Source organism: Brassica napus, chromosome C5 (genome assembly GCF_020379485.1).
Source record: "Brassica napus cultivar Da-Ae chromosome C5, Da-Ae, whole genome shotgun sequence".
NCBI classification, from domain to species: domain Eukaryota; kingdom Viridiplantae; phylum Streptophyta; class Magnoliopsida; order Brassicales; family Brassicaceae; genus Brassica; species Brassica napus.
Window position 1 is genome coordinate 13,266,682 of NC_063448.1, and position 16,453 is coordinate 13,283,134.

General features: G+C 40.2%; 4 protein-coding genes across 5 annotated transcripts; 3 read left to right on the top strand and 1 right to left on the bottom strand.

Moving 5' to 3' along the window:
- The first annotated feature begins 4,757 nt into the window (after positions 1-4,757).
- LOC106399719 (probable starch synthase 4, chloroplastic/amyloplastic) lies at positions 4,758-9,600 on the top strand. 2 transcript variants are annotated; one of them, XR_007323445.1, is made up of 5 exons: positions 4,758-5,164; positions 5,244-5,315; positions 5,386-5,704; positions 8,946-9,295; positions 9,380-9,600. XR_007323445.1 is itself a non-coding variant. In XM_022703134.2 (4 exons), the coding sequence occupies exons 1-3, from the start codon at positions 5,120-5,122 to the stop codon at positions 5,647-5,649; spliced, it is 381 nt and encodes a 126-aa protein (XP_022558855.1). In that variant the 5' UTR covers positions 4,761-5,119; the 3' UTR covers positions 5,650-5,704; positions 8,946-9,600. The 2 variants fall into 2 exon arrangements, 1 of the variants encoding a protein (XP_022558855.1); XM_022703134.2 differs by having other exon boundaries at positions 4,761-5,164; positions 8,946-9,600.
- A 670-nt stretch (positions 9,601-10,270) lies between these two features.
- LOC106397119 (probable calcium-binding protein CML44) lies at positions 10,271-11,138 on the bottom strand. The gene has a single exon (XM_013837677.3). It carries the CDS (start codon positions 10,901-10,903, stop codon positions 10,439-10,441), a length of 465 nt encoding a protein of 154 aa, XP_013693131.1. The 5' UTR covers positions 10,904-11,138; the 3' UTR covers positions 10,271-10,438.
- Positions 11,139-13,811: 2,673 nt separating this feature from the next.
- Positions 13,812-14,699, top strand: LOC106408532 (glutathione S-transferase T3-like). The gene has a single exon (XM_013849284.2). It carries the CDS (start codon positions 13,812-13,814, stop codon positions 14,697-14,699), a length of 888 nt encoding a protein of 295 aa, XP_013704738.2.
- An 856-nt stretch (positions 14,700-15,555) lies between these two features.
- On the top strand, positions 15,556-16,245 carry LOC106408533. The gene has a single exon (XM_048757235.1). It carries the CDS (start codon positions 15,556-15,558, stop codon positions 16,243-16,245), a length of 690 nt encoding a protein of 229 aa, XP_048613192.1.
- Positions 16,246-16,453: the final 208 nt, after the last annotated feature.

A 16,453-nucleotide genomic window follows, 5' to 3' on the forward strand; every position in this document is an offset into this window, starting at 1 on the left:
TGGATGTCATTTCTCTAGTAAGTAAGGAGTTCATAGCTGGTCCCCACTCGAGGATCGATCGGGATGGTCCTTACGTCTACGTATTCCAGGACCGAGCGAAGAAAACACTCTACTGCCACCTGCCTCAGATCGGCCTGACTGCTCTACTTTCAGAGGCTGCAGTTGAGTTCCTACCCCCTGCTACCGCACTAGTAGACAAGCCATCCTTCTTCACGCCAAAATATCAGACCAAAGGCAAGGGCGTGGTTCATGAAGAAGGACAAGATGAGGCTGCACAAGCCATTCCAGATGATTCACAACCCCATCAGCTACTCCCATCAGACTCCAGCCAGTACCACCGAACGCCACTTCGCGCCAGCAACAACATTGGAGAGATCAGAGCATAAAGACAAACAACGACATGCTACACAAGATCTGGGCTGCCATTTCACGTATCAGGCCGTGTCGTTGCCAAAAGGATGATGTAGTTCATCGGGACAACTCTCCATCCAGCTCTGGTTCGGGTTCGAGTGGTACACACAGGGTAAGAAAGAGGTCCAAGAGACCCAACGATGCAGGAACATCTGGAGCAGGAGACGAGGAGTAGGAGCTATCACCGGCTATTTTTTTTTTTTAGGTTTCTTAATTATGAGTTCGTATTTCTTTTACATGGTTTCTTTGTTTTATTTGGTTGTGTTTTGTGTAGCTTTTAATTCGTATTCAGCTTTGCCTTGCTAGATAAACCAAATAACTATTATCCGAGGAAAGAGGTTATATCAAGTGTTCCTCGGAATTTCCTCGGTATTTCTTAAAAAAAAAAATAATAAGTTCAATGGTAGTCTGTTTCCGAGTCATCATCACCAGATGAATCTGAATCTGGATCTTGGTGAAACTCTCCAATCACTGGTTCATCCTCTACGTGAACGACGGCTTCCTCTCCAAAGTCGGTTAAATCGACTACAAGGCCAACTCCAGCTAAATCTTCTGCTGCACTACAGTTGCCGGATGTGCTTGGTTGTAGTGGGTCTTCCAGCTCAGAACTTCCCTGAACTCGGCCTCTCGGGTTGAGTCTTGTAACAGTAACCCATGGATCATCTCTGTTCCTTACCCGGGGGTACTTGATATAACAAACCTGTAACATTTAGAAAAATTATAAATTAATACACATGATGATGAATCATTCTGAATAATTAACATTTAATTACCTGATCGGCCTGGGAAGCAAGAATGAAAGGATCATAATATTGCAGCTTTCGCCTCGAATTTACTGATGTAACACCAAATGCATCTGTTCTCACACCTCGATCTGGGGTGTTGTCGTGCCAATCACAATAGAAAACAGTACAGCGCAATCCAACCATGCCCAAATACTTGATTTCCAAAATCTCATGTATGTGTCCGTAGTATACATCATCTCCTGATGCAGAACAAACGCCAGCATCATAAGTCGTACTCGAACGTCTCCTCTTCTGAGTTGTGAATGCATATCCTCGAGTACAAAATCTCGGATATGACTTCACAACAAAGTTTGGTCCAACGACCATCTCACGTATCCAATCGTCAAATGTTTCACCTCTGGCCAAACCAGCAGACACCTATTAATAGCACATATATATATATATTATATCAATAAATGTGAATTAGTATAAATATGTGATAAAATATATTTTAATTTGTTTAAAGCACTCACATAAGTAAACATCCATCCAGTAAATTCTCTCTGCTTCATTTCTTCTAGTTCGTCCTCTGTGGCGTATCTATACTCGAACCGCTTTTCTGCCATGAAAATCCTGTATATGATGACAATAATGTAATTAATTAAGATTTAAATTTCAACTTGTTAAAATAAAAATTTGTAAGCTCATTTATTTACCTCTCATATTGAAGAACGTCTTCGCAGTTGGTGAGCAAATATGTTTGCAAATGACTGCGCTCCTGCTCAGTAAGTCGACGGTCCTTTGGTTTTCCGCTAAGTCGTCCAACGTCTGTGAAAATGTCTGGAACCGTAACATGATATGTTGCCCGTTCGCCTCTATCATCATGCCGAGCAGGTCTTCTGTTTTTGGTCTGAACTTCTGCTGGAAAGTAGTACTCGGCAAAGTTTGAAGTTTCTTCATTGATCATCTGTGCGACTATAGAACCTTCCACCCTACTTAAATTTTTCACCATCTTCTTCAAATGGAACATATACCGCTCATACAGATACATCCATCTATACTGCACAGGACCACCAAGTTCCAATTCTCTTGCCAGGTGAATAACAAGATGCTCCATAACATCAAAAAATGAGGGAGGAAATATCTTCTCAAGGTTGCACTGAATCACGGCTATGTTAGTCTTCAAATTTTCAATACCTTCAAGAGTCACTGATCTCGTGCATAAATCGCGGAAGAAACCACTTATCCCTGCAATTGCTTCATGAACATTTCGTGGTAATAGTTCCTTGAAGGCGAACGGAAGGAGGCGCTGCATCATTACATGGCAATCGTGGCTTTTCAAGCCAGTAAACTTTCCTTCCTTTCTGTCGATACAGTTACGCAAATTTGATGCGTAACCGTCTGGAAATTCCACATCGTTTGAAATCCAATCAAAGAACGCATCTTTTCCCGCTGCATCAAGTCGGTATATGGGAAAAGGAGCCCTACCATTCTCATCAACATGAAGTTCTGAACGAGCACATATATCGACTAAATCCAGTCTTGACTTCAAATTATCCTTTGTTTTACCTTGAACATTAAGGATCGTGTTCATGAGATTGTCAAAAAAGTTCTTCTCAATATGCATGACATCTAAATTATGCCTTAGCAGATGATCCTCCCAGTATGGCAGATCCCAGAAAATACTTTTTTTGTGCCAGTTATGTAGTTCTCCAACAGCATCTACCGGAAAACGCTCATGTCCACCGACTTCTGGCGTCCTTTCTGCACCAAAATCTCTTAGTTGTATCTTCAAATCTTTCCCACAAATTTCCGGAGGTGGACTGTCAAACACCCTCTTGTTCTTCGTAAACAAATTCCTACTCCTACGATATGGATGATCAGGTGGTAGGAATCTCCTGTGACAGTCAAACCAACACGTTTTCCTTCCGTGCTTTAGTTGGAAAGCATCAGTGTTATCTTGACAATATGGACATGATAGCCTTCCATGCGTTGTCCATCCAGACAACATACCATATGCTGGAAAATCACTTATTGTCCACATTAGTACTGCCCGCATTTGAAAGTTTTCTTTACACGAAACATCGTATGTTTCAGCACCTTGAGCCCATAGTTGTTGCAACTCATATATTAGTGGCTGAAGAAACACATCAAGTGATCTCTTAGGATGCTCTGGTCCGGGAACGAGAATCGAGAGAAAAAAAACTCTCGTCGCAAGCACAAGTTTGGGGGGAGGTTGTATGGTGTAAGAATGACGGGCCATAGAGAATACTGTCTTCCACTCTTGCCAAACGGACTGAAACCATCAGTACATAATCCAAGGTAGACATTTCTTCTCTCATACGCAAAGTCGGGATACTTTGATTGGAAATGCTTCCACGCTTTTGCATCTGAAGGATGTCTGATCTCACCATCTGTTGAGTGCTCCGCATGCCATCTCATTGGTTGCGCTGTGCGTTCAGACAGATACAACCTCTGCAACCTTTCCGTCAAAGGTAAATACCACATCCTTTTATATGGCACTGGAACTCTTCCACTCGTATCTTTATAACGAGGCTTTCCACAAAATTTGCATGTAACCCGCTGTTCATCCGCCCTCCAATAAATCATGCAGTTGTCGCTGCATACATCTATTACCTGATACGATAAACCAAGACCAGCTACGAGTTTCTGAACCTCGTAGTATGAACCAGGAGCTACATTATCCTCGGGTAGAATACCTTTTACAAAATCAGCAATCGCATCCACACAGTCTTCAGCCAAATTATAATCTGTTTTAATGCCCATCAATCTTGTAGCAGATGATAAAGCTGAATGACCATCTCTGCAACCTTCGTACAATGGTTGCTTTCCAGCATCCAACATATCATAAAATCTCCTAGCTTCTGCATTGGGTAAATCTTCCCCTCTAAAATGATCATTTACCATCTGCTCAGTACCTACACCATAATCTACATCCGTTCTAATTGGTTCTTCTAATCTAACCGCTGGCTGAGGTTCACTAGTACTACCATGTTCATAATCAGTTTCCCCATGATGATACCAAATTTTGTAACTTCGTGTAAACCCACTCAAATATAGATGAGTCCAAACATCCCACTCTTTAATAACCTTTCTATTTTTACAATTAGAGCAAGGACATCTTAACATACCTGTTTTTGCTTCCGGTTGTCGGTGAACTAACCCCATGAATTCAGTTATACCTCGTTGGTATTCTTCCGTAAGCAATCTCGTGTTCGGATCCAAATGAGGTCGATCGATCCAAGAACGAAAATAATTTGAAGAAGACATATTTTTTATGAATCAAATTCGTGTGTAAATAGAGTAAGAGGGAGGATGAAGATATGAAGTGAATGAAGAGGAAGAGGAGTGCTTGTATTTATAGTTTAAATCCTGCCGACATACCGAGGAAATTCCGACGGAATTCCGACGGACAAAACTAGTTCGTCGGAATTTCCTCGGAATTTTGTAAAATCCCCCAACGGCTATAATATTTCCTCGGAATTCATCGGTTTTTTCCGAGGAACACAGTTTTCCTCGGAATTTCCTCGGAATATTCCGACGGACTGTAGTTTCCTCGGAATTTCGTCGGTATATTCCGAGGAAACCCAATTTTGTGTTTCCTCGGAATTTCCTCGGAAATTCCTCGGTATATTCCGAGGATTTCATTTTCCGTCGGAATGTCCGTCAGAATATCGCTGTTTTCTTGTAGTGGGAGTTTTCGGTTTCAGAATCTTTTGATATTATCTACAAGTTTTTTGTCTTGTCTAGCTCGTTGCTCGCTCTTTGGATTCTCCCAATCTTTCTCCTTTATGTTCTCAAAGGTCTGATTTTTCTTCCCTCTTAATTTTGTCTGTTTCAGCAATTTTGCATTAGATGTTAGTTCTGATATTAGTTATGTGGATTATGATGCGGAGAGATAGAGGGATCCTCGTCACTTCAAACGGATATGGTTTCCACCGTTTGATAATAAGGAGCCTCCAATGGACAATGATCACTCATCTGGAAATAGAGTCAATCATGTTAAGGTAAATGGATTACAAGTCTTAACATAAACGAATCTTGTTAAGATGTTCCTGTTACTCACCTCTTATCTCTTTGTTTCAGGGTGCTATCATTTTCTCAAACAATGTGACAACTGTGTCCCCCACTTACGCACAAGAAGTTCGAACATATGAGGTACAAGAATCTCTTTTTGGTTAATCATACAAAGCTTTGTATTTTTTAATCGGTTTATTTGTATTGTTAGGGAGGAAAGGGACTCCATTCAACACTCAATGCAAACTCCAAGAAGTTCATTGGGATCCTTAACGGCATTGACACAGATTCGTGGAACCCCGCGCAACGGACCCTTTCCTTAAGGCTCAGTTCAACGCTAAGGATCTACAAGGGAAAGAAGAAAACAAATACGCACTTAGAAAGTAGCTTGGACTTTCTTCAGCAGAGCCAGACGGCCTTTGGTCTTGGTTCAAAAAGGCGTGTGGCGAGAAGAAGCGACGACACTGGCGCTTAGCGCCTAGCGCCATGGCGCCACAAAGCGAGCACTTCGTGTATCCTGCAACAAAAAGGTAAGCTCTAGACCATCTATATGTATATCATGCAGCACAACTGAAAAAACCAAATCCATATAATAAAATTCAAAGGTTCTTATAGCAAAACACAACTGAAAATACCAAATGCAAACACCAAATTAAAAAAAAAACAAATTCAAAAGGAAATGAAAACAGCAGTAGACAAAGCTCTACTCCGATTCAGAATCCTCATACTCCAAATCCCTATCGTAGCCAACACCTTCCTTGCCTTCAATGTCATTCTCTTCATCAACCAACTCCAAATGAGAAGGTGATGGACCATAGCGTTTCTTCTGAGTTGAAGAGCTTGCTATTCCTTTTCCTTTGTCGTTCTTAGCTGAAGTAGGAGTCTTTGCTCCTCTAGTAGTGTAGTTTGGTTCTTCAGCTCCTACTGCTTCACTCACCACACTCCAAGTCAGGTCCTCATCATCATGGACGAAATCATCATCTTCATCGTTGGAGGAGTTCCCATCCATATTTCCCATCAACCATTCGTTGCTATCATCTATTTCATCCAATATAATTGGATCCTTTGCATCGTTTCTCTTCATTCTCCGCTGCAAAGCACGATTGTACTTGACAAACACCATGTCATTCAATCGGCTTTGAGTTAATATGTTCCTTCTCTTGGTATGAAGCTGCATATGATCAAACTAAGTCAAACATACATATGAATATAGTATTCAGTTCATGTAAATCTAGAGATTCTAAAAGACTTACATGCTGAAAGACTCCCCAGTTTCTTTCACAGCCTGTTTCACTACACGTTAGGCTTAGGACCTTAACAGCAAAATCTCTGAGATTAGGAGCTGAACTCCCGTAGCTTGACCACCACTCAGCTAGTAACACACAAAAAAAAATACACGGCCATTCTTAAACGCTTCAAGCTCAAAATAAAATATGGATAGCAGAAAACAGAGAATTCTTACCTGGCGACTTCATCTCTCTCTTCCTAATGGCCATGGGAAGACCGGAGAGTCCACTAGCATTCTTAAACACTTCAAGCTCTACCATGATTCGGTCTTAAATCACACTATCTCGAACCAACCTTGTGATGCATTGGTACAGTCCAGTTTCCACTTCCTCACAACAAACATCAACAGGATGTGCATAATGAATAGCTGGATTGAGGAAGTAACCTGCAGCGTGAAGTGGTTGATGAAGCTGACAGTCCCATCGCTTGTCTATCATCTCAAACACCTTCTCATACTTCTCCTTCTTCCCTTTGAAGCTCTTAGCAATAGCTTCTTTCGCCCTATTCATAGCAGTGTAGATGTACCCCATCGGTGATTTCTTCTCACCATCAACCATCCGGAGCACCTTCACCAACGGACAGCTTATCTTCAACGCATAAGCAATGTTCCTCCAGAAGCTCTCTTGAAGAATATACTGCTTCAGCTTCCTTGCTCCTGCTTCCTTAGGCCATTTCGATTGGTTCCATTACTCCGAGGTCACCATCTTCTTCAAATTAGCTTGCTGAAGATGATACTGAGACATGGTGATGAAAGATCTTACGAATCTTGTTACAGCCGGCCTATGCAAGTTCCTTTGCTTTGTAAACCTCCTCATCATGTTCACAAGTGGGACACGACAATAGATGTAAGCATTGATGAACATGCACTTCTTCATCGCACTCTTCACTGCCTCTATCTTGCCAATATCCTCCAGCATCAACTCAAGGCAGTGTGCAGCACAAGGAGTCCAAAAGAGATGTGGACGTTTTGCTTCCAAAAGTCTCCCAGCCTTCACGTAGTTGGAGGCATTATCAGTAACAACCTGAACCACATTCTTCTCTCCAACGTCTTCAACCATATCATCAAGTAGCTTGAACAGCAGTGTAGCATCTTTGACGACTTCATAAGCTTCTTTTGACCTGATGAACACAGAGCCTTTTGGTGAGTTAACCAGAAATTTCACTATGTCTTTTTGCACCATCAAATCGCGCCATCCATCAGACATGATCGAGCATCCTTTCACTGCCCACTCCTCTCTGTTAGGAACCAGCTCAGCTTGAACATTGGCTACTTCCTTTTGAAGCAGAGAGAACCGGAGCTCATACATCGAAGGAGGCTTTAACCCCATCCCATACTGCCCAATCAGCTCTGTCATCTCCTTGAAACTGTCATGTAAGGCAGCATTGAAAGCAATCCCAGCATAGTAAAACCACCTTGCTATTCCTCCACACACTTTGTCTCTTAACTCCTTGTCACAAGCTCCAAACACCGCTTTCATATCCTTTCTTCCTTTCAGGATGTCTGGAGGCAATGACATCACGAACTTGTCCAAAGGAGCACGGTTCTTCCTCTTGGCAGCCTTTCGTACTGGCTGATCACCATCCACGTCTTCGACATCATCTTCATTCACCGCAGCTTCGTACCTCATTGACTGAGCATCTCTTTATGCAGCTCTTACGGCCATGTAGTTCCCCAGCTCAGCTCTGACATGTTCTGGACAGACAGGACACTTCTTTGCATTCTTGTGCCCGCTAACAAGGTGTTGTTTCAACCATGAAACTCCAGCAGTTAACACCTTGTTGCAGAAGATACACTTCCAGTGGTTGATGTTGTTGTTAACCATGATTCCATACTTTCTTCCCGGATCCGCTTGTCCTCCTCCTTGAGAACCTCCTCCTTGAGACCCTCCTCCTTGAGACCCTCCTCGAGATGTTCCAGCTCCAGCGCTAGACATGATCACTACAACATAAACAAACATAAATGAGAAGAAGCTATTGAATATAAACAAAACGATCATAAACTTGCATTAAAGAAACTGACTTAACAAGAAGACGCTATGATAAACAAGACACGATCATATACTTATATTTAAGAAAAAGCTACTGATTTAAGAACTAAAAATACGCTATGATTAACAAGACACAATCATATAATTATATGTTAAAAAAAAACTACTGATTTAAGAAGAATAAATTATAATACAAACAAGGAATGAAAAGAAGCTACTGTGGTTACTAATGAGCTAAAACCTTGCAAATAATAAGATACTGCCGCGTGTTTAAGAGAAGAGAAGCTAATGATTTTAACTTAAGGTTAGGAGGGTTATTATATAGGAGAAGAAGTAGGGTTAGTGGGATTGTATCCTAGGTTAGTGGGGTTGTGGAAACTCTCCTCTACACGCTTAATACGTGAAAAGAGTATATACTTTTAGATATACTAAATATTCTTCTTAAACAGTTTTGTTAAGTTCACAAATTTGAATAAAATCTACCTTTTTTTTACAGGTACAATAAATCGCTGTGTTTAGCACTTTAGAAAAATCTCAAAAGCGATGAAAAGCGAGGGAAAGCGAAGGATTTATGTACCTCGCCTGGCAATGAGGTCCCTAAGCGATGAGGTCCTCGCTTTGTGGCGCTTAGCGCCTTGGCGCTAAAAGCGCTCGCTTTCTCGAACCAAGCCTTTGGTTGGTTGCATAACAAGATTAGTGCCACAGAAAGGAGTTCATCTAATCAGACATGCTATATACATAACGTTAGAGTTAGGTGGACAGTTTGTTCTCCTTGGTTCTAGTCTAGTCCCACATATTCAGTTTGTTCTCCTTCTTTTCTCATGGTCCTGCTCCTATCGATTACAGGTAATTTACTTCCTAATCTCTTTCCCATAAATCTCTTTACTGTTTCGGGTTCGTGAGTTTCATAAAAATGTAAAAGAAAAACAGTTTGGTCTTGCATGAGGAAGAGTTTCACAGGTTAGCCAACTTCACTAACGACCTTCTTGAGAACATTGAGGTATGTAAAGCTGAAGACTTTGACTAGTTTTAGACTCATACTTTGTCCCTACTTAACAATGTATTGGCTTGGAACAACATTGATTCATGTTCAGGATTACGGTGATAATGTACAGATTGATGGTTTTTATATCATATTTGTTTAAATTTTATGAAATCCGATTATTCAACTTCTAAAATAAAATTAAAAAAAAGTTTAATTTTTAAGAACCTCTTTAATGTTCTTCCATTGCACCATGTCAAATTTAATTACATAAGCAAGGGTTCTAAACTTCACAAACTACTAAATTAACTATTAAACTAATCATTAGAATCCATCATGGGCTCTAACCATTGGACATGCTCTAAGAACCGTCTCTTAGCCGAAATGTGTAAAAAAAATGTCAAATCATGAGTTAATAGCCTCCGCTAAAAAACCGGGGTTAATCACGCTATAAAAAAATTCCAATACAATCAAATGAAACAGCTGTTCAAATTATGTTATACGACAAGTCCATACATACTTGTTCGGTTGATATGCCAAGTCCTTGCCTCTTTAACAATTGTGAAAGGTATACTTTACATTTTTTTGTATACCTTATTGGTTGATCTAATTAGTTCCGAAAAACGTATCTAGTGCTATAGAATAGGTTAACTACTATATTGCATGACCCAAATTTAGAGTGTTTTCCAACTAATGTCATAAGATAACCGGATCATCTATTACCGAACTCTATAAGTCAAAGACAAAGTCAAACTTTCTACATGGCTATGCTTCTGTTTTAATGAAGGCTCGAACCCCGGATAGAATGTTACAGCACATTCGCAAGTCTTGCTTACAACTTAATCACAACCATGCAGGCTATACTTAACATATGATTATGCAAAAAAGTAACAGAGATGTATATGTTTTCACACTAACACATAACACATAAGCATATATACTTACTTTAAGGAGTTTACACATAGCACATAAAACATGTCACCGGACAATATACACATATGCAAGCATCACTGGACATGCAACATCATGTTCTTGAACTCTTCAAAATCAATAACACCATCAAGATTCTTGTCATGGGCTCGAATCATCCTCCCACAATCCCAACTCTTTGTCTCCTCCTCGAATCCGATCCGTTCCAACACCGTTCGAAGCTCCTCCGACGAAATATAACCATCTCCGTTCACGTCAAACACATTAAACGCCCCCACAATCGCATCATCATTATCAACAACACTATCGTTCTTTGTTTCCTTCCTATCTGAAACGGCGTCGTCGTAGAACCGAAGGAACTCGTCTAAGTCGAGACTCTGTTTTCCAACGAACAGTTCGAGTTCTTCGGGAGTGTGTTCGGACCAACCGAGTCTCTCTAGTATCCAATGAAGCTCGTCGAGGGTCACGAGACCGTCTTGGTTCTTGTCGAGCTTGTGGAACATTCTTTGGAGATCGTTTATGCTTATGAATGAACAATCCATATCTCTCGGTGTTTCTGTTTCTGATAGTTTTAGACCTTTTGGTTAGGGTTGGTGAAAATATGGGTACTCTGTTTCTGAATAAAGTTTCAAGCTCTATAGACTCTTCATACACACACACGGACGGGGAAGGTGTACTTGTAGACGGAAACGATTGAAGCGGGAAACTTCGGAGAAGATGGTTATGAAAATGACAATCGATTTTTTCTTCTTTCAGAATGACGTTTCTAGAAGAAAAGTCATTAAAACACGACATTTCTCTCATTGTTTTTTTTATAGAATTTATTCGTCAACTATGACATATATCTAATTGTCAATGAAAATATTTAAAGCTAATGACTCGTCTAGTTCTAATCTAATACTATTTGGTTCAGTTTATTTAATCTTGAATAATGGTGTGTCGTGTGATTATACTCGTTGATGATTTTACAATTGGAAAACTTACTAATCCAAATAAATATAATTTAAGATATTTTGATAGATTAATAGTATGTAGCAGAGTGTTATCATAACCTGATTTTGACGTATAGAATGTTCTGTAATGTTCTCGAGTTACGCGGCACTAAGACCATCCACATATAGTAGAGATTTATCACCGGCCACATACGTTACGTACGAACACATTCCAATTGATTTTTCTTTTGGAGAAACAAAAAACGACAATTTTATTGTTTTCATGTGTATAATATAAACAAAACTATAGTGTACCATCTCCAATTCCACACCATTCCATACGGTATTAAAATAAAAAAATCAACACAATAATAACACAAGGCTCTCTCAGCCCAGCTTTTAAAATCTCTAAAGAGGTGACATGTCAATAAATAAAAAAACTTAAAAGCCAATAGGAACATTTCGTAGTAACACATCAACTCCACGTATACTATACACACAAAAACTACAAATAGTCTCACTACTCTAACGTTCCAACTTCGTTTGCGAATACTTAAATGCAGTACTGGAAAATAAAATAAAGATAAACCCAATGCGCTTAGAAAGTCAACAAAAATTGAGAGGTGATTCAATCGATTTGAATGCTTTAGAGCAGTTGCAACGGGGCATGACAACGAATCCGTAAGCCCGGTCCGTTGCACTTTTTGGATTTTTTAATTAATATAAACCCAGCCCATTTGACGGATTGATCCGTAAATTGCATCTTGACGGACCCGGTCCGTGGGTGACGTGGCGGAAAGAGATTGGACGGAGGCGCGATTGTGTTTGGTATTGGCGAGAAAAAAATCGTCATTTCGACGAAAGCAAAGAAAAAAAAAACCTCTCAACTCTCTAGGGCGATTGTCGGATCCCACCTTCGCGATTCAACTCCGTCTGATCGTCAAGGTAAGTAGAAGCGTTTTTTTCTATATTAATCGAACTAGATTGTTTCCATTTATATTCAATAGAGTTGGAATCGTTTCGTATCAAAATTAGGGTTCGAAAAAAATCTGCGATTTGGGAATTTTTTATTTTCAATCGATTTGCTTTCGTTTCAATCGATTTTGTTTTGTTTCAATCGATTATTTTCCGTTTAAATCGGGTTTCGATTAGTTTTCGATCGATTTAGGGATTTGAAGACCCTTTTGGGTCTCGATCGATTTAGGGATTTGAAAACCCTTTTGGATCTCGATCGATTTAGGGATTTGAAAACCCTTTTGGGTCTCGATCGATTTAGGGATTTGAAAACCCTTTTGGGTCTCGATCGATTTAGGGATTTGAAAATTGTGCATTTTTTCCATTCGATTTAGGGTTGCGACTCTATTTAGTGTTGATATGTTCGTCTTTCTTATTGTTTTTCAAAATCAATGCTAATCTTTGCTTTTTGCTTGTCTCTTTCTTTGCAGGTTAAGGAAAATGGGAAGGTATAGCTATAGCCAGCCGTCCTCATCATCAGCGTCCATCGACATCACCTCACTTCTCGACGCTGAAGCTCAGTTGTACGCCGATGAAGCTCAGAGTAGCTTCGATAATGGAGAGCCGTTTCAGAACCAACCTCAACCTGAGGGGGATGATGGCATCCCGACGATCTGCTACTGTGGGAGTGAGCCGGTTGTTGCTACAGCCTACACGGAAAAAGATCCAGGCCGTAGGTATTTCACCTGCAACAATGTCGTTGATGGAGCCACTCACATCTGGAAGTGGTGGGATGACGCGGTCATGGAGGAGATGAGGGACTTTCAGACGGAGATAAGACGGCTTAAGGAAGCAGTTGCAGAGAGAGACAAGAAGCTGCTGCTGCTAGAGAAGACTGTGTACGACGCAGGAAAGGATACCACACGAGTTAAGCTAATGGTGTGCCTGCTAGTGGTCATAGGTTTGATAATCTTGGTTCTACATGGTAAGTTCTCGACTTATTTGGATTTCATTTTCAGTTTATGCGTTTGTATTAAAACATTTGACTGCCTAATGTTACTTGTTTGCAGGAGTAGCTTCAAAGGCTTCAATGGGGGAGTGTTCTATCACCTGTCCAATGGCCAAAAAAGTAAAGGTACTCTGCTTTTCTTTTCTATCACTTGACAATGTATATTCCGTAAAAAAAAAATCAAATAGTATTGTAGATTAATTGAATGGTTTTTGTAGGTAGATAAAAAACTAGGACTGTATTAATAAATGCTACTGATTTGCTTTATATCTTCCCAACCCGTGTGATTTGATTGGTTTTAAAGGTTCTACGTTTAAATTTCTGTAGATTAATTGAATGGTGTTTGGTTAAATAGCTGTTATAATACATAGGATTTAATTTTGCTACTGATTTTTGCCACTGATTTTGAATGGTATTTGGTTAAATTGCTTTTAGTTTGCTTCCTATCTTCCTAACTGCTCAGATTTGATAGGCTTTTATTGTATAATAAATTGGAACATGTATTACTTAAGGCTCTGTGTAACTACTTGAGTAACACAGAGCATTTTTACAGCCATGTCGGGTTATAGACACCTGCTGTACAGTCAAATGCCAGTAGATCTTGAATCACCCGAGCCTTTTTGGCTCGGGTCTCAAGCTCCTGATGATTCTCCTAGCGAAATCCCACCTGAGTGTCCTAGTCAAGTCCCTGGTCAGTCTCGTAGGCAAGTCCCTAGTCAGTCTCGTAGGCAAGTCCCTGAGGAGTCTGTTAAGACCTTTGCAGATAGAAGGAAATATTCACCCAAAGAGGATAGGATCCTTATTGGTGCTTGGCTTAACACCAGTAAGGACCCTCTCGTAGGCAACGAGCAGAGAGCTGTTGCTTTCTGGAAGCGTATTGTAGACTACTACAACACCAGCCCTCAGCTCGTTGGGGGAGTACCGCGAGAGGTTACTTCTTGTAAGCAGAGGTGGTCTAGGATCAATCATGAAGTATTCAGATTCACTGGTTGCTACAACCAGGCGCTGAGGGAGCAGAGAAGCGGCCAAAATGATGATGATGTGATCAAAGCTGCTTACGATATATTCTTCACCAAGTACGATACCAAGTTCACACTCGATCACTGCTGGAGAGAGCTCAGGCATGAGCAGAAATGGGCCTCCACTTATATGGCTAAGGATGGTGGAAAGGAAAAGCGGAGGCCAGTGGTGGATCTTGACGGACCAGAAGAAAATGTTGTTGGAGAAGATGAGGATAGACCAGTCGGGGTAAAGGCTGCGAAAGGTGCCAGTAAGAAGAAGAAGAGTGGTCGAGATGAGGAGTTGTCTAAGCTACAAGGCGTTTTGGAACTTAAGGAAAAACTGTCTAGAAATAAACTCCTTGATCGCTTGCTGGCCAAGAAAGAGCCATTGTCTGAGATCGAAACAACACTAAAAATGAAGCTTATGTCTGAAATGTTATGATGTGTACTGTGTGTTGTTTGAGGTCACTTGCAGGAAAAGTTAGTACTTGTTGTGTGATGTGTGTACTTGCTTAGTTGTTACAGCTAAACTAACCATTTTTTAAACGTGTTGTTGCAGGTAGTCACGGGAGGATAGGAGTTCTTTTGTTCCTTAGCTAATGTGGAGTTGTCACGGGTGGATTTAGAGTACTGAGAGCATTTTGGCATGTAGCTCCTGCTCATAAGTCACGGGTTTTCCCTTCTTGTAGTATAAGTACTCGGATATGTATCTCTTTCTCCTCAACATCAAAAACCTTATCATCAAAACCTTTGTAATATTTTGGAACGAAAACCATTGTAATATTTGTCTGCTACTTGCTTCTCTCAATCCTTTGTATCTATCTCATCAACATGCTTCTCGTACCATAACCATAATCAGGTTTCGCTTCTTGTTTTTTTTTTTTTCTTGTTTTTGAAAGTTATTACCATAACCATTGTAATAATAATCAGGTTTCGCTACTTGCTTCTTGTTTTTGTTTCATCATAACCATTTAGTAAAATTTAGTTTTAAAAGTTGCTAGTAAACGCTGGTTTTTTTAAAGTTATAACAAACTCCAATTGAATAGATAAAAAAAAATATATCAGATTCACTAAATAGAAGAGATTTTTCAAACTTAGAGGAAATTTGTATATTTTTAACTTATAAGGAAAAAAATAGAAGAGATTTAAAAGTAGAACAAATCTAAATATTTAAAAGTAGAAGGAAAAAAAATAGAAAAGATTCAAAAGTAGAAGAAATCTAAATATTTTTAACTTATAAGAAAAAAAAATATAAGAAACCTTCTAAGCAAATTATTATTTATCCAGCAGGATAAGCAATGTCGTCATCTTCGTCTGATGAAAATGATGAAATCGAGGAGAGATTGGATGATATTATCGAAGATTTCATTGACAAAATTTACGACGATATAGTGGAGGCCGAACCCATACCGCAAAGGACCCGTAGTTATACTGAACGACACCGCGAAGGAGGACAGCACCAGCTAAGCAATGACTACTTCAACGACGACCATTCGATATATCCGATACAAACTTTTAGACGCCGATTCCGCATGAATAAGGGATTATTCATACGTATTGTCGATGGCCTTGAACAATTCTTTCCATTCTTTCAGCAAAGAAAAGATGCAACGGGTAGGTGGGGTCTTACTGCACTACAAAAATGTACGGCAGCAATTCGTCTACTTGCTTATGGAAATTCGGCTGACACGATTGACGAATATCTCCGACTTGGTGAGAGCACTGCACTTTCTTGTTTACATCATTTCACTGATGGGATAATACAGTTATTCGGAGATGAGTATCTGCGACGACCCACAGCAGAGGATCTTCAACGACTACTCGATATGGGAGAGAAGCGAGGGTTTCCTGCGATGGTCGGGAGCATTGACTGTATGCACTGGGAGTGGAAAAATTGTCCAACCGCTTGGAAAGGACAGTACGCCCGTGGCCACGGAAAACCGACTATTGTCCTAGAGGCCGTAGCTTCACAAGATCTTTGGATTTGACACGCATTTTTTGGTCTTCCAGGTACCTTAAATGATCTTACTGTCCTCGATCGATCTCCTCTGTTTGATGACCTTTTAGAAGGTCGAGCTCCCAGGGTGAGGTACATGGTCAACAACCACATGTATAAGTTGGCATATTACCTCACAGATGGTATATATCCAAAATGGTCAACATTTATCCAAACTATCACACTCCCTCAAAGTCCTA